Here is an 18,287-nt window from a genome sequence, read left to right on the forward strand (position 1 = left end):
CTGCCTGCATCTGTGAGCTTTTGGAGCTTTCCCAGTGTATTCTCTTTCAATCTAAGTGCTCCAAACAGGCTGCACCCCAACATATTTCTCAGGCTCCACACAGAGAAGTAGAGCTTTCTTTTTTTTCTGTTCTGCATAAGAGAAACCCTTACAGAGGCTCTCCCCCTTAGGAAATTACTTTCAGATGTATTCACAATATATTTCATCCCATGCCTTCAGAAGCTCTTTAGGCTACATTACTTGTTCCAGGGGTATTATAGCCTCTGGGGAGGCAGCAGCTGGGATCCTGTGAACAGCAGCAGCCTTCTACACCATGGAAGGACCAGCCTGCCCTGACCCCTGCACTGCAGCACGTCTGCCATTGGGGTTGCATTGTGGTTCCCCAGTGCAGCTGCTAGAACTGCTGCAGCCACTCCTCTCCATCAGGTTGTGCTGTTCCATCACTCAGGATTGAAAAAGAAACCTTTCATAGCTGATGTTTGAAAAACAATTCCAACTACTTCTTTTTTTTTTTTTTTTTTTTTTTTTTTTTAATGGCTGTTTGTATCAGGTTTCTAATCCTGTGACTACAAGGACAGAAGTTTTTTTTCTGAGACTCATGTGTTTCATGTTTCAGATGCATCTGCTGTGGCATAGAACTGCTGCAGCAAGATTCTGGATGAGAAACAGTCTCTTTCTGTTTCGCTTTACCTCAACTAACCTTCAGCAGTTTTTTGACTACTCATAAGTTGTCAGCACATCTGAATCAGATGGTAAGAGCAGCCATGGCAACTGTGAGCACTGGGAGAGAACTGTGATGTCTTTTCCCTCCAAATTGTGCTGTCTCACTCTAAAGATGGCTTTTGTTTGGGTACTCTTTGTGCTGGCACTCTGACATCTCCATCTCTTGCAGAGAAATATTTTGGCTTGTCTTGAAGGACTGCATTATTGCTGAGGAACTTTAAGTTGCATGTTTTGAAACTTTCTGATTTTTATATAACTCATTTCTAATCCATTTTGCAGATTGTGAAGTTATGATGGTAAGTCTAGTCCCGCACTCCCAATGTAATATTATCTAATCTAACTACACTAATACTAATGTCGATGAGTATCTGAATAACAGTAAATAAAGTGCTATTGCTACTTAACTTTCCTACTTAACTTTCCTCCTTTCTTATGGCTGACATAATTTACTCTTGAATAATGAACATAAGGAATCATTCCCTGTGTGCCTCCATTTTCTTATACTATAAAACAACTGACATGCAGTTAGTATGTTAGTGAGTTAGTTAGTGAGTTGTACTGTGGGCTCAGCAAAAATCTAAGCAGCCCTTATAATGGGTATCTGATTTCCATCAATCAGTGAGACTGTCCACCTCTTCAGTCTGACACAGGGAGTGCTTTTGAGAAAGTGACTATGTATTGAATGATATACAGCTTATTTAAACTTGAAAGAAAATGAAGAATTGTATCAGAGGATTCTGTAAATTTTTCTGACATTATCCTTATCCTTGTTTTGCAGAAATATATTCTGATCACAAGAAGATCCCATGCAGAGCTTTACTGATAGAGTGTAAAAGTTTAAGAGATCTGCTAGGCAGAAATTTCAATTCTCAATTACTTTGCTTCAGGACAACTTCATGGAAAATGTTGGATTCTCTACTATGATCTGTTGAAAGATTCAAGCTCTAGACCTGATACATTTTCTTTGCAGTCTATCTTTCAGTCTAGGTGATCAAATCCATTCAAAACATTTCATTTTCCTCCTCCAAATTTAAGAAGATTGTTATCGAGTTATCAGGACATATAGCACATGCTGCATACAATTTGAATTTCACAGTGAAATTGTGGATATGGTGTTTCATCTTAACATTTATTTAAGTTTTCCCATATTTTAAACAAAACATTACATCCCATTTCAACCCATAAAATCAAAAGGAAAAAAACCCCTACCACTTCTATAAAGTTAACCAGTGTATAGACTTTCTCATTTTACAGAACAAAAAGATAGGAACATGTTACTAAACAATTATCAAACCAATCAATGTCAGTAGTGCAAAGAATGGACTGCAAGTAGAGGGGAAAGAGGGAAGAGAGAGAGAAGGACGGATGGTCGGATGGATGGGTAGATGGCTGAACAAAACAAGGCTAGGAACAGTGATGCCCATTATCAGAGAAAATTTCCTATCTCAGACAACTCACGATGTAGAAATAATTTCTATGGCAGAAGAGGATAAGTACTTCATCAATAAGTGATATGCGTTCTGCACTGACCAGTTATGGAGATGAGTACAGCCATGAAAACAAGTTGCCAAGACTTACAGAAAAGAATTTTTCAACCTCTTGAGCAGAGGTAACCTATGAGGGCCTTGATTATTCAAGGGCAGAGGGAAATTACTGAGTTTCATACAAGCAACAGACACAATAATTACCTCAGGCTGAACTTTGTTGCTCTTGTGCGAGAAATTGTTCTCAGTTCTGGAGGGTGAATAACCAAGAGAAAAAAGAGTTTTAGAAGCTACTGAATCATGTGGACAGGTAGACCAACAGGACTTGGGTGTCTTGCCAATATGTCAGCCAGCAACCCACCAGGAAAGGTAGATTTCTGTGATGTTTCTTATGATACTGTTGCAATGATGAAACTACAATCTGTCTCCTTTAGAGGATGACTAAATTTGAATCTAAATAAAATCAAAGGACAAAAATATCATTGGTTAGTTACAGTATTCCTCAGCTGAATTCACCCATTTTCCTTTGCTAACATACTATGCATATAGTTAATACATGTAAGAGGATTTCACTAAAATTAGCTCAGCTGCCCGGAGATGATCTTCATCTTTACCTCCTGTGATCAAAGACCGATTCAGCTAATTTTTCTAGGCAAAATTCCCTGCAATACCTCAAGTACCACAGCACAAAATGAAGCAAAGTCATAATGAAAAATAAAAAGTTCGAAGTGGGAATAGCTTCAGGGAGTAAATGTATGCTTACCTTGAAGGCACATTTCCTGCATGGAACATTTTAGTACTACAAAGCTTTCAAATAAAACAGAGACAGTGATTATATCTTCATCAAAAGGAGTGTTACACTGAAACTATTTAAAGAAATTCTTCCCCAAGTTAAAAAAAAAAAAAAAAAAAAAAAAAAAAAAAAAAAGATCTAAAGGCCTGTCTTATATTTAGCAATTTCTGCTACTCTAAAATGGATAAAGCCCTCAGTTCTTTTCCCCTCACCTCCAACAACGGTCTGTCTAAATTACTGCTCTACCCCTACTGTTCACATAGATGAGGTTCATATGTGGAAGAATTGGCACAGCTTAATTAAGCAAGAAAGATGACAGCCTCAACAATGGCACTTAGGAGCTCAGTGTTCAAATGCTCAGTACTTATCATGGATGCAGATTGGAAAGATCTTTGAATGGTGCCACTTGATTATATCAACATTATATTTTCTGAACATTTTGGTTGTTAGTGCTCTTTTGAAAAATCAAACTACTCACACTAGTGATTCAATGGGAACTGTGTTCACAAATACGATCTTTTGAAACTCTGTGTGAGGATTTCATATCTCAAAAATTCATACTTTTGAAAATTCAGTGGCAAGAACATCACAAAGATGTCCCCCAAAGATCAAAATGGATTAAAATAGCTTTTTTATAAACCTCAACACCCCATCAGTTTTGGCTGCATAAACTCCTGCAGTCTTGGAAGAGATTCTTCTGTCATTCAAATAATTGTGTAAGAGAGATTAGCTTTAGGCCCATACTCTTGTTTTCATTCATTAACTTCTACTTTAAAGAAAATAAATAATCAGTAATAAAGGAGTAGAGAAATGAAGTAAATCCAGAAAACTCCAGTATGTTAATCTTTCAGTTTTCGGGAACTGAAATATTTTATGGTGGAGGTATGATAGAGACTGAACAGTTTGGAATTCAACTGAGATGGAAAGTGAAATTCGTTTGATTTTTTTTTCCCCTTCATTAAAGAGTACACCATACTTTCTCTTATTTGCTATTATGTGTTAGTATTTTCAAGGGATGAGGGAAAAAATGCAGAAATTCAGACACGAAGTGTCTGAATGCAGTTTGTCCACATCTCACACTTTCTCAGCAACATCTCAGAACACATTCAGTTTTGACTTGCTGGATTTCTTGCTGGTCATTTTCAGGAATTGTACACTGGGGGCTACAGTAAAAAAAAAACAGGAAAAATACCAACAAGTTCTTCAAAGGCCTTTGAAACATAAAGTGGTAACAGAGCCGAGAATCAGTCATGAATTCAGCTCCATGCTGTCAGATATTTCATAACATATACATTGTTATTTAATAAATAGTTCCTGGCAATATATCACTAATTTTCATCCATGGATCTCAAAATGCTCTGTGAAAGTTAATAGCATTCTTCCCTTTAAAGTGAGATGATGCAAAATTTAGTATTAGCTGGTGTACTCAGAGAAGCTCTCTGGGCTTCAGTAATATTATATACTTATTATTGAGAAGTCCTAGTAGGACTGAGACTTGATATATTTACGACAGTGTACATTTGCCAGAGGTTGTGTAGTAACATGGCTGTGTAAATATTTATCACTAGGCATAAAAAAAAAAAAAAAAAAAGAGGCATAAAAAGGCATTTAGAAGTTCCCTACAGTTTGGTCTAAATTCTACCACTGCCGGTTACAGACTCAGTATAATTAATCTCATGCTTTATTCTGGACTGCAGTGATTTTTATAGGAGTCACAGTGAAAGTAGTAAACCAGGATTGAATATTAATTTTCTGTTATACGAAATTTAAAATAAAATAAACCTATAAAATTATAAACAAGCTTTCATTTTAACTCATTCAAATACATTGCCAAGGTTTTCCATATCTGTGATTTTAAAGTCAGTAGAAATCTTTCAAAAGATAAATGATTTAATAAATTACCTTTTTTTTTACATTAAAAACTATCTTCAGACAAAATATTATGGAAGCCATGGAAACAGATATAAAAAGTAAGTGTTCTGAACACTGTTCTCTTTTCTGAAAAAATATATGAACGAGTGATTTTTGCCTTCTGCTTGCTTTTTTTTTTTTTTTTTTTTCCAGAAAGAAGGTTTGAAACTTGCTTCTACTTTCAGTTAACTGGAGATCTAGGAGTCTCCATGATGGAAGCTTGTTTTTAATTTTTGAAAAAATATTTTGTGTCTCAGTTACCTGGGATTTTATAAATATAGCTGCAGAAAAATTACTTATATGGTAGGTTAAAGATAGAACATGAAAGCAATATTGTGTGGCAAACAAGGAGAGACTTCCAAGGAGTTTGGGGAAGGCAAAAACCTTGTTAAAGTAATACTGCTCTGACATTTTCGATAACCATCCGTCTTATCCTTTCAAGAGAGCATAAAACAAAAAAAAAAAACAACCAACAAACAATGTATTTCCCTTAAATATCTTTCTATTTAGGAATGATCTAATTTCAGAAAAGTCCCTTCAGTATCATCTCTACTATAACACATTCCCTGTTACTAGCAGCTGTAACCCTGTTCAGTCAAAATAACAGGACAGCCCTGAGTAGCACATGAAAATTCTAAGAAATTGCAGGATTCTTGCAGCTTTCCAAACCCCATGAAAACGTGCACGACGACAGCACAGTTCAGAGAACAAGGCAGGAAAGGGTAAGTAGAAGAATGGTTACATGATTAGCTGTACTGCCAATAGCTTGTTTGCTTGATGTTTACTATGTTTAACATGTAGAATCTGTTGATTCTCCATGATGATGCTCCAGGGTTTTCAATCTGTTGATGACTTCAAAAATGAAACTTCATATCACTGCTTCACTTGATGTTCCCTGGGTTTTATTTGACAGTTCAGAAGGAAGTGAATCTGCTGATGACCAAACCAAGCAAAATACAGGAAAAATGCCTATTGCAGGAGGATAAGATCATGAGATGAAGACTGCTTTCAGATTTGGCTGTGATGGTGTTCAGTGCAGAACCCAGATGGTGAAGAAGCACAAAAAGCAGGCTTGACTGTAAAGTGACTCATTCTGTCAATACATCAAACGTATTGGTGATAAGTACTTTAATTGTTCCAGCCCGTGGGTCCACTCCAAACAAATTACTGGTGACCTTCTTCTCAAGATACAGTTAATTACAGGAAAAATAAAACTCTTGAAAGCATTATTTTAAAAGTAATACTCCATACTTTTAAAAGAAAAATACCAAAATCTGCAAGTCCTTTCTTCCAAGTCTGTTAGTTTGACTACACCTCTTGGGACTTGAACAGTGATATTCCATCACTGTATGGCACATTCACTGAGATTTGCAGTATCTTCTCCCTTCAGATCCTCACTCAAGCTTTTCTTCTGCTCTATTTCTACCTGACAGAGGAAAAACGACATTGATAATGAGAAAAAAACCCACAAAAATTGAAAAATCCTTAGTGGTCACTGCTCAGATGATGCAAGTCTTGGTAAAATGAGAGGACTGTAAAGAGTAATAGATTGAGGAGGGAAAGATGGATTTGATTTTCTATAAGGTTTTGAGTCAAATCCAAACAATTTTATAACTCAACAGTGTCATAACAATTTCTGGAAGAAAAAATATCAAGAATAGAATTGGTCTCATTTTTTTTTCATTCCCAGTCGCATCTATATTTTGAATCCAAACCCAGAACCAAACCTGCAGAGGTGGCTTTCTACATGACAGCAGAAGACTAGTCTCAGTTTTAAACTCTGCAAAGCAACTGATGAAAGCGAAGAGATTTATTTGCAAAAGGCACATCTATATCTTTTTTCTAAATTTTGATACCTCAAAAAATTCAGGGACAACTGAGTGTTTAATTCTTAGAAGGGATAGTCAGGAAGATCAAATATAATCTCTCTGAAATTTCAGATACTACTAAAAATCTAATAGTATTTCACATTAAAAATATTTGCCATGAGAATCTTTTCAGTATCTCTCATAATTGTTCTTACAGAAGGAGGTATAATGCCCATTTGTCAGCTGAGTGATCATCTACCATGCAAGTCTGGCATACTAAGATTCTTGGCAGGTATACATATTGTGTATTTTCCCATCTGTTTGCCTCCTTAGGGCAAGCAGAAAAAAATAATAAGCACAGAAGAAATGTTATCCTTTTGTCTGCTGCAGTACACTCCCACTGTAAAACTCCCACTGTAGAAAAAGTCTCTGTTCACACTCCTACTTTATCAGCTTTTCCCCAGGAACTGTTGTATGCATGCTCTTCCACAAAGCCACTGTAAGAAGTGTTAGCCCATTTTCACTGAGCCACAATCCTCAGCTTGTCTGCCATGAATCTGCAGGCTGCACATGGGGAGCCACTTCAACAGAGCCTGACATATCAAATTCCCATTGGTTTGCCTGAACTTTTCAAGACAATGAAGTATGCAAAGTAACCATGGTGACAAATGCTCATTTTTACCTTGTAACTGTAGTGTGCTGAATAGTTGACCCACTTTCTCACACCAATCTTGTCCTCAACAGAGATGGATCGAACAGTGGCTTTGGATGCAGAAGTAGTGGGCATGTCAAATTCCACATCTACATGGCGGACAAAACTGGAAGGCACTTCCCGGTCAGAGCCAAGCTCTAGGTGACAGAAGAAGCAGTGTGGATGGCCAGAAGCTGGAAAAAGAGACAAAACAGTCATGAAAGTTGTCTTGCTTTGTTGAGAGAAGATTGCATCTAGGTAAAAGCAACATCATGAAACAGCAAGAAACTGAGAATCTGCCTGGGTGAACTACTTTGCATCAAGTTTCAGGATCTTATCTGTTTTAATGGCATTGAAACTCCATATGCTGGAGTTTCAGTTCAGTTTAATTAGTCAGAGTAAATAAATTAAATGAACTGCAAAAAAATGACTGTCAATCAGTTCAATTTGCTTTTAGTGGGTGACAATTCAAGATGTAAATCAACCACCATAGCTAAAAATATTTTCCTTCTTATTCTCTGAGTCTATTTAACATACTAAGAACACTGTGGCATATCCTTCTAAAATATCATGCATTGATAGTAAGTAAAGGTAGATTTGACAGATGTCTCATATTTATTTTTGAAATGGCTATCCCCATATATTGTGAAAGCAAACATACTGGATAACATTAAACTTTCCTGGGTTCAAAAAGCATATTTGTACACATCTTGGAAGTAACAATTTATTCATCAAGATGGCTAGTCATTAAAGATGGAAAGGTGAGAAACCAACCGTGTTTAGTTCTGTCATCAGTACCTGATAACTTTTTGCTATTATATATTCTCTACCTTGTTTTGCTGGACAGCACATATGTTTAAAAAAATGAAGTAGAACTGCTAGTTAAGTTAGATTTGTTATATTTTTGACTACTGTCAACTCCCTAAGCTCTTGAGCAAGCCATTTAGGTTTTGTGCCTCTCTTTCTCTCTCTGCCAAATGAGGATGAGAACACTCACAGCCACTTTGGGATTTCTGACTGAAGGGATCCCATTATAATTTTTTTTGTAAAAACAAAACAAACCAAACAAAGAAAAGCAATCCCAAGTTCAAAAAGAAAGATAAATAATATTCCCCTCCCAGTGCAAGGCACAGCAGCCCTAGTTCTGGTAACTGCTGGATATGGCCTAAACTGCATTTTCTCCTAACTTCATTTTCTGGAATGACTGAAATATTTGGGCAGAAATTCAATTTAAAATTTTCCCCAAACTTAGCATATAATACTTCAGCCTACAATGTTAACCTGTAGCAGAACACATAAGGCTCTGAAGTGTGGAATGTCCAGACACTTTAATAAGAGGCTCCCTACCTGTCCTACTTACATCACAGGAAAGCTGATCAAGGTAGAGAGCCTTCAGAAATGCCTACAGTTGTAGTTTAGAGTTAGAAACAAATTGATCCCATGAAATATTTATTTCATTAATTTGAATTAATTCAAATAGTGAGAAATATCTGAATTTATTTAAATTCACTTTACAATGGAATTTCAATAATTTAATTTCTTCCAGTAGGAATACCAACTACAAGGAAAGTCCACGCACAATGCTCAAAGAAATATAGAAGTTATTAATGTAAACCAGATCAGCATAGTAGACAACCAAGCAAACAGATTATGAGAGCAATTCCACCACTGAAAGAAATACTGAGTAAATCAGCGTTCATTAGTAACCTGAGGCACACAATGGACAACTTCTGTGCACCTTGTGTGTGCTCAGAAGGCTCATTCAGAGCTCCCTCTGCAACCGACACATGCACTTTTCTAATAAAATCAGGAGGAAATGACCAGACTGATTTTCTTCTGAGCCTCCTGCTTCCTTGAGCTACTAGCATTCCATTATGACTATCATGGACCTCGTAATGTAATTTATAAAGACACTTGGCTTAATGTGATTGGAGGGAATCTGTTTCAAAGCCCTCTGATGTCCTAACATGTTTGCATTACAGGATTTAATTTACTGCAGAGGGTGCAGCAGGCAGCATTTTGGGGACCCTCAACCAAACTGGGCTCAAGTTCAACATCCTGACCCAAGCCCCACTCAGAGGCTGCAGCCCTGCCCCATTCCAGTAGTGTTTTCCCATGACTGGTGGCTGGTGTATGTTTTCTTAACATTCTGCTGGTGGATTAATAAAAAACAGAAACACCTTGAGCCCAGACTGCTGTATGTGAAACTCTGCAGGGCCTTTCTTTGTCAAATGCTGTGACTGTCTTAGTTGTGAATAAGAGAAAGGCAGTATAACATTTACTAAGTTACCTTATAAATGATTTCAGCAATATGCTCATTAAAATGCAATCCACGTTAGTTTTCTAGGTCAAATTATAGTCAGAGTACACACAGTCCTTCAATTGTCATACACTTTCCAACCCATAGTCAGAAGCAAACACTTTGTCTAAGGCAGTTCATCAGTGGACCAGACACCTAAAGGGACCCAAAGTGTTGCCAGGGGTGAGCTGCAGGTGCGGTGGTAAGAGAGCATTGAGTGCGAGTTCAAGGAACATTCTTATACTTAGATGTTGAAAACACTGTCATTTATAGAGACTGCTGTAACTGGGAGGAGATGAGCTATTGTGTAAACCTGTGAGTAGGGCTGGATACTATCAAGAAAGCACAAGGTTGGGAGCAGACTATGCATTCTTATTATGTGATCAGAAGTGTATGTGGTCCATCAGCCAAATCTAAGCAGGAACAGGAATAAACTTCCTAGTTCACCCTCATAAATCAATGCTCTTGAGTGGTTCCGTGTTCACCCCTCTTTGTTTGCCTCATACTCTGAGTAAGGAAAGCCATGGAATGAGTACTGTCAAGAAATGTAAATAGCCCTTGAGAGACAAGGTTAGAATTGAGCTACACTTAACCTATCCTGTCATCGCTTTTAGATTCCTTCCCTCTCATACACCCCATGCGTCCCTGCCAAGGCAGTGCTTGCAAGGCCCTTCCTTTCCCTGAAATTACATCTGGCCTGACCGGAGAGGTGAGGACACTCTCTTCCTTTCAGGATGTAAACAAATACTACAGCCCTGTGCACTGCACAGTGACACTGATGGATAGGTGCTCTGTGGCAGGGTGCCAGCAGCAGTGCCGAGTGTGATTCATTTCCCCCTGACACAGAGCATGTGTAATGAAGCCTCACACTGGGAGGGAGAGGGACAAGATAAAGGAAGCAAGAGCTATAGATAAACATCTCCCTTGGAGCTGCAGTGGGTAAGAGAGCATTGCCTTGCAGCAGACTGAACAGAGCCAGAAGTTCTGTCTCTTCTCCTTGTTTGCTACAGGCTTCTTCTGTGGTTGTGTTAAAGTCTGGTGGCTTACATTTTCCCAGCTGAAACATCAGTATGGCATAATGAGATCTTTGGAAAGGAGATGCCACAGAAGGCCCAGTTTCACAGCATCTCATTCCCAGAGCTTATACAGATGGCACAGTGAGATTTTCCTCACAAACAGGTTGTTGCTCATACACAGCCCGAGGTTAATTTTTCATTGCAATATTTTATGAGTTCCCAAGCTCTCTCTTTTCTTATGACCGGCATTACAGAAAACATGGAGTCCTCACTTTTGTCCATGATATCCCTACAAATTCGTAACCTATGGTGTAACCTGGTGTCTCTGGGCTGAAATGTGATCCAAAAGCTTAGAAGACCTGGATCAATGTTTAGCTAACACTGCAGCCTAAACTTGTGATAAACAAGTGCATTTAGAAAGTGTCAGATATGATCCAACACTAAACTTTTTTCAGGAAACACCAAACACATAAACGCACTCAGTCATAGAGCTGCATTACTACAGCATCAATACTAAAAATATGCATACATTTTAAAAAGTCTAGATGAAAAAAATCAAAAAGTAGCGTTCACTGTATGTAAAAAATAAACCTAATTTATCTTGATATTATTGCCCAGAATGAAGAGTTGGAAGTGGAACAAATAGCAGCAATGGCTGAAGTGAACAGTAGCTTGCACATATTATTCGAATGTTTAATTATTAACAATTTAGGAGAAATGCAAAGACTTGTGGATTTTATGTTGGTATTTTCTCTTTGAGATTAAGCTGCATTTACCTGTCTGCACTGATCACAGAAGCATAACCACAACTAGTAATTGCAGAACATTCTTTATAATAGTTGCACTATACTTTCTGCCCTCTTACAACCTCCCACTCCAAACACTAAAGATTAATTGCAGTGTACATGTCAAAGTACATAGCACTGGCCAGTGTGTTTGCATGGCAATGGTGATGAATGGAAATGAAATACAAAAAAAATGTGTTAGAACTACAGCACATGACTTGTTATTTAGTCACGTAGCATAGTATCTTGTCTTTGGAAGTCAACCAAAACAGCCTTGCTTCCAATAACAGTGCTAAACACACAGAGATGTTTGATGCAGAAATTCCATAGTGTACTCATAAAAGCTGAGAAAGAAGGCATATTTTTGCATCTGGAAAACCCCAATCAGTTTTTATAATTAGCAGTGTTGGCAGGATAATTAAAACTACTGCAATGAAGGGTCAGATAAATGTAGATGCCCTTCACTGCAAAGAATGATTTATCTCTCACCTTGTAAACACAGTATTCCCTGTCTTCCAAAATACATAACTTCTTTAAGTTTACTCCTGTAGAGATGGTATGCACAACTCACCTGAGTTTTTGTCAGGCAGTCGGTTTATTCTCCATACAATGGAATTAAAGGCATGCTCATATTTGGCAGTTCCCAAGGTAACTCTCATGACTGGCTCAGAACCAGACAGACTGGTTGATCCAAAAGTAGCCCCCTTATTCACCTTGGCTTTCAAAGATTTTTCCCCCAGGACACTTTCCCGGCGGAAGTTCTTCACCCACTCATTTGGCACTGGGTAGCGGATCATAACATTTTCACAAGGGACCTGAGTTAAAGGGTCACGATTAGAAGAGAACGCAGTGGACATCATCAGCCAGCTCTGTATCTCCACCTCAGCACCATTGATGCTGGCTGCTGTCCTCAATGTGAAAGGCAAAGTTTTCTCAGCAAAAACAGTTCTGAATCGCATCAGTTCAAATCGGCAAGCATCCAAGGGGTTAAACAGGATAATACGAGAGTTATTAAACATGTCCTCATCCACACATGAATGGAACCGACAGCTGTATAATTTAATCCACTTTGTGGTAGTAGTGGGCATAATGTCTTGCCTTGCAACTATTTCATTCCCTTTGATTAGGATATCGTTAAGACCCAGTCTGCATTCTGCCAGGCCTGAAAGGAAGCTCAGAACATATATATGCGTCAGCACACTGTGCTGGAGAATCACACTGTCTCCTTTGGCCAAAATGCCATGAAACTCATCCCTGACATCAACAGTAATTTCTTCTTCTTGATAGTTTAGTCCCACTGTGCTCAGATCTGTTGATGAGGCTGGCAGGTTCATCAGCGTGTCTTGCACAGCACTGATGAAGCTTAGGAAGTCCCCATAATCTGTAGTACCAAGCTTGATGATTTGCTCTCTCTCTGCTGTGTGAGCAATGGCTGGTTTAGGCTGATACTTCTTTTTCTCCTTGTAGGTTGTGCGATCCAATCTCACACTGTGTATCCTTCCATTCTCATCATAGTTCTGCAGTTTGCGCTCTGAAATCTCATGATTGATTTCAAGTTTGAATTCACGGAAAGGTTTCTCTAATCCTTTCTCATAGAAAAGCTGAATATATCCACTGTCAGTCAGCTTCACATATATTGGTCCCCAGTGCCTGGATGACATAATATTCTTCTTCTCTGGGATTCTGAGCATCATCGGCCATCCATCCTTTGGCTGAGATGGTGCCAGGTTAAAAAAAGTGGCATCTGGATCATATGGCATTGTTGGGTCATCATCGGGCAAGGTAGGGCTGCTCACATAATCTGGGTCTCCAATCTGGAGTTGCTTCAGCTGCTCCACAGCATCTACATGAGTTACACTTTTGTTTGCCTCTTGGAAACTGATGGAATTGGGTTCATGATGGAGAATAATGAGGGAGTCTCTTTGGCTTTTGCCTGGAACACTGGAGACAGAAGAGCTTTTGGAACGCCTGTCTCGCTCCTCAAAGAATGAGCTGAATGGATTGATGGGTGAGGGTTGGACATCTCGAAGAGACTCATCCAAGAAGGGATTAGTAGCACTCCATGGTGGTGTTTCAAGAGAAGGCAACTTGGTTAAAGAAGAGAGATCCAGTTTTTGAATTTTAGAGAGGTCACCCAATGTGCTTTTGGGACGTTCTCGTTTCTTAAATGATGCAGTGAGGTTAAAGTTAACATCTGGAGCCTGTGTTTCTGGAGGTGAGGTGTCTATTTTCAAAGGAGAAAGATTCTGTGGTGAACAACTGATTTCATTGTCATCAAAAGTCACCCAGCTGGGAAAGCGAACTGTGGTTGGTGCAGCAGAACGGCCATTCATGGAGGTGTTGTTCAGCTGCCAGTTGACAGCCTCCATATCTACCTCTTCATCTTCTTGGAAAGATGAGGAACTGTCTTTAAAAAAAAAAAAAAAGAGGGGAGGGGAGGAAATTTCAGCTAATTATTCTGAAATTATCTAGTTCTCTGCACTAAAAGAAAAGCGCTGTCTGCGCAGTATCATGCTGTGTGAGAAAGATAGAAGAAACTTGGATAATATTCTGTAGAATATGGCAAGAATTAATAAAGAAATAGATTCACTTTTAAATAGGCAGTTGAACACAGAAAAGGAAAGCAGGAAGAAGTACAGAAGGAATGATAATAGTGATTGTACCTCTTTGCTCTCATTCCAACATAATGACCTAAGAAAAAAAGGCACCATAAAAGGTGCCTAGGTGGCATTTTTACCCTAGATGTTTTCAGAAGATGTGCTCTGTAGCTTACACAGTGGGAAATTGTCTGCCAGTCCAGAGATGTCTCTGACAATCTTGTGGAGAATCTATAGTCTAGGAATGTACATTTGGATAAAGAAAAATGTAGTTTTGGCTTGCATTATGGGAGCTGTCCTCAAACCTCTGCCAGAACAAGACCCCCTTGATCACTCTCCTTGTCTCAGACTCTGCCAAAACATTTCCCCAGAAGCCAGCATTGTACTGCGCTATTTCAATCCCAGCTCTTTCTGGAGGAGATAGATGCAGCAGTAATAAGGTGTTCCCCAAAAAGAGCATCACTTTTTCAGCATGCAGAGATTACAGGGTTTTCTTCCTGTTTGCTTTCCACTGCGCTGATGAATGAAAGTATTAAATTAAAATCTGTGGTTGCACCACAGGTTTGCCCTGCATATCATACAGAAGGGCAAGCATTTGTGCTTTTTACTTCTGATAAATATATAGATCATGTTTTACACAACGCACAGTTTTTCAGCAAAAACAGAAAAGCGACTGTAAAATGTAGCACTTCACTTTGGCTGTACATCTCTGATGTGAACTTATTTTACAATAACAATAAAAGCAAAATATTTAAGTCCATATTCAAACTGCTATCAGTTACCAAGATAGATGAGCTTGATTCTCATTCTGCATAAACTATAATAGACAGTCTGAATTTTCATTTCAGCTCAATTTAGAGTATGAAATAAGGAATATTCATCTCAGCCAAAGTCCTGACATTAGCTTGTTACAATGCTTTGGATTATTTGATTTTCTGCGCCTCTCATCCCAGCTGTATCAAGATTACCCAACTCTTTGATCTAATCATAAAACGCTTTATGTAAGTTCTACAGGTTATTGTAATTGAGAATTTTATATAAAGTGGAATAAAATCAAATTATTTTTCAAGCCACTGCAATAATAAAGTAATATCAAGAAAAAGCATCTTTTACAGACTACTCATTCATTAGAAAACGTTCCATTTCTTGGAAAAGAAGTTTCACTACCTCAGTTTCTCAGTTTCATCTCTAGCCTGTCCTTTCACTTCTACCATTGCACAAAGTCTGCCCGTAGTCCCTGCTACTGGTTGCACCACTGGGTATAGCAATGCGTCCCTTATACATTAGTTTTGCCACCAGACTAGAAATAGATCTGTGGATTAAAAAAAAAAACAGATTATCATCCAGAACCACATCCTTAACAAACAATTAAAAAAAAGAAAACAAAACACCATGACAAACCTGATCCTCAAGTCCATACTGACACCTTCTGTACTGTCTCATGTTTTCCCAGTATTTTGGTCAGTAAGCATGTAATTCCCAGAACAAAGCAAAAGCAGTGGAAGGATGTAATAAGAAACTCTGGTTTTACGGTATTTCTGGAAAAACATTATTCATTCCTTCTAGGACTTCTAATAGTCCTGTGATGAGAACATCAGTTTCTCAAGAACACAACTCTTCTCTGCTTGGAGTTATAATTTTTTCTTTTCCTGTATTTCAGCTTTTGAATTGCAGAAACCAAGCATAACTCCAAAAATGAAGTATTAACATTTATAGCAAATTTTAGAGAGGAAGATGAGCCGAATTCCTTTAGAGTTTGTATAAAACCCAGACAGAATTCACCCTACAGATTTTCTTTCTAAACTAAAGACATTTTATAAAATAAACTATTTTCTTTTTTGTGTGTGCATTTGTTTTAACTGAGATACTTAGAAATACCACTGAAGCATTAAATATAGTTTTGTAAATGTAAGCATTTGTCTAACTTTATTCTATAGAAAAAACAATAAACCATTATTTGAATTGATACAAGAAAGTATCAGATTTGGAAAGAGAAATAACCTTTCTTCCTCAAAGTAAATTCAAAAGTACATTCTTCTCTTGCCAAAGTACCAAATGGTGAATTCACAAATACTTGAATATTACAAAGCTAGTTCTAGAAAGACAGTTTTTCTGTCTTCTGAAAGACAGTGAGAGTACCACTAATAGCAGGGAGGATAAAAATAACAGTATGATAATGTAGCTAAGTATTCAAAGAAGCTTTCTGAGAACTAGATGAAACAGTGTGTATATCTCAAGAGAAATACTGTAACTTCTGTGGAAAGAAAAATATCTCATGGTGAAAAATCCAGATATCAGATAGCTCAGACAATAGTTTGAAGTTTTTTCTCATCTTTGCTTTTGGTAAGATCTTCAACATAGATGATAATGTCTAAAATGTAAGTGTCCTTCAACTTGGAAAGACCCTATAGTTCTGGGAGAGGTCATTTAAGAAAACAAATCCTCAGATGAACAGCTAAGCTAATTGGTTTACTACTTTGTTTCCATAAGTGTTTTTAAAATTCCTTCCTAGAAAATAAAATCAAGAAGATGACTTGATGAACAGTCTTACACCCACAGAGTGGCTCCTGACTGAGAAGGATTCAATCTGAATTAAAAAAAAAAAAAAAAGGGAGGAAGTGATCAACATGGAGGACATGTTTTTCCCTTCTTGATTGACCATCGTTTCTTTCCTAAGCAAATGACTTTGATGAGTGTTTATTTGGCTGAATTAAAACATTTTCAATTTGTCTGCCTTGTCAGATTCTAATCTGAAAGGTTTCTCCAGCCCATCTACACAACACAGCAGGATGTTTATCAGGAAGGAAAAGAGGACAGTAGCTCTATGTCCTTTCCCTGTATGAATCTACTATACAGCTCTGCTCTCATTCTCTCATCTAAGTAGTGTCTCCAGCTAGCACTAGTTGTACCTTACTACATGCACGTGTGTACATCATTACCAAGCCATTAAATTATATGGAAATATATAATTCCTGGTGAACAACAAAATGCCTTGTAGAATTGCATCATTTTTTTTTCCATCCAAATGCCTCCTAATGTTTTGTTGGCTTTATGAATGTTCACAGCAGCAAAGTGCTCAATTATTTCTATACGATAAACTGAAAAACTGTACTATGATATAATAGATATAGAACATTTGGTATATAACCCACTGAAAGGAAAGAAGGCTCTGGTCCTCTTTATTGTTCTATCTTTTCATTTTTCCATTTAATCTCTTTTGGCCCAAATGACCATGCAGTATCACCTAACTTATACCCAAAGGGAAGGCACACATCCAGCTGTTAAAGGATGTTGATATTCTGCAAACTGTTTATGATAGAAACAGTGTCCCACAAGTAGAAAGATTTGAAGGTGTGGCAGATCTATTGAAAAGAAAGCTGGATAAAATTACTATGTTAAAAAATACATCTGAGCAAAAGCCCGGATTTTTAAATCACTGAGTACTTGTCTATTTTCTCTTGACAGTAACTAGCTTGGAACAAATCTAAATAATCTAAATAAGGATTCTGTCACTAATGCCAAACTTTATCTGAAGTGATTATGCTTATTTCACAAAGAACACAGTGTAAGTGTGCAAATATTACATAAGCTGGACAGAAACCTATAAACTTGTTCATTAAATACTTCTGCTCTTTCACTGCACTTGTGAAGAGTTTCAGGTTTGCTACACGCTATGAAAGCTGGCTTCTGCAAGCTTTCCTGTTTATCACAGCTCTGTTAATGGCGGAGAATCACATGTTACTGCTGCAGACATCAGTCTAAATTATTCTAACGATTTTGCTGAACAAGACTACAGCAAAAAAGTACCATGGAATTTATCTATAAAAGTCTGCAGCTTGAAGAACCACAGCTGTCTTGCCAATTAGAAGTTAATGTTTATTTGCACAGAGAACGTCCCTGAGAGGATAACAGTTATTACCTCCATATGCTTCCCGTGTAGCTTTACTACCAATCAGTATTGGTAGCATTTAGGGGGTACTTGGAAATACTCTCTACCAACCTGCAGGACATTTTCTTTCCATGAGATTCAGAACAGATTTTGGAGACAGAAGAAGAGGCAATTGTCTCTTCTCAAGTTAGGGCAATGAGGGGCAGAAAGCCCTGAACCCTTTGAGCACAAACATCCAGCAGGCTGGAAGGTACAACAGCTACAAAAGTGATGCCTCCTATTTTATTATGC

General features: G+C 37.8%; 1 protein-coding gene across 2 annotated transcripts in view; it reads right to left on the reverse strand.

The window, feature by feature from the left end:
• Positions 1-1,831: 1,831 nt before the first annotated feature.
• STON2 (stonin 2) overlaps positions 1,832-18,287 on the reverse strand; it is a 69,491-nt gene continuing 53,035 nt past the window's right edge. For both annotated transcript variants that reach the window (XM_052693489.1, XM_052693490.1), the window contains 3 exons: positions 12,082-13,917; positions 7,402-7,604; positions 1,832-6,337 (listed from right to left, as the gene is read on the reverse strand). In XM_052693489.1, the coding sequence (XP_052549449.1) occupies positions 6,254-6,337; positions 7,402-7,604; positions 12,082-13,917 (2,123 nt within the window). In that variant the 3' untranslated portion in view covers positions 1,832-6,253. The remainder of the gene's footprint in view (positions 6,338-7,401; positions 7,605-12,081; positions 13,918-18,287) is intronic.

The sequence above is a fragment of the Tympanuchus pallidicinctus genome, unplaced genomic scaffold (genome assembly GCF_026119805.1).
Source record: "Tympanuchus pallidicinctus isolate F22 unplaced genomic scaffold, pur_lepc_1.0 scaffold3, whole genome shotgun sequence".
Classification (NCBI taxonomy): domain Eukaryota; kingdom Metazoa; phylum Chordata; class Aves; order Galliformes; family Phasianidae; genus Tympanuchus; species Tympanuchus pallidicinctus.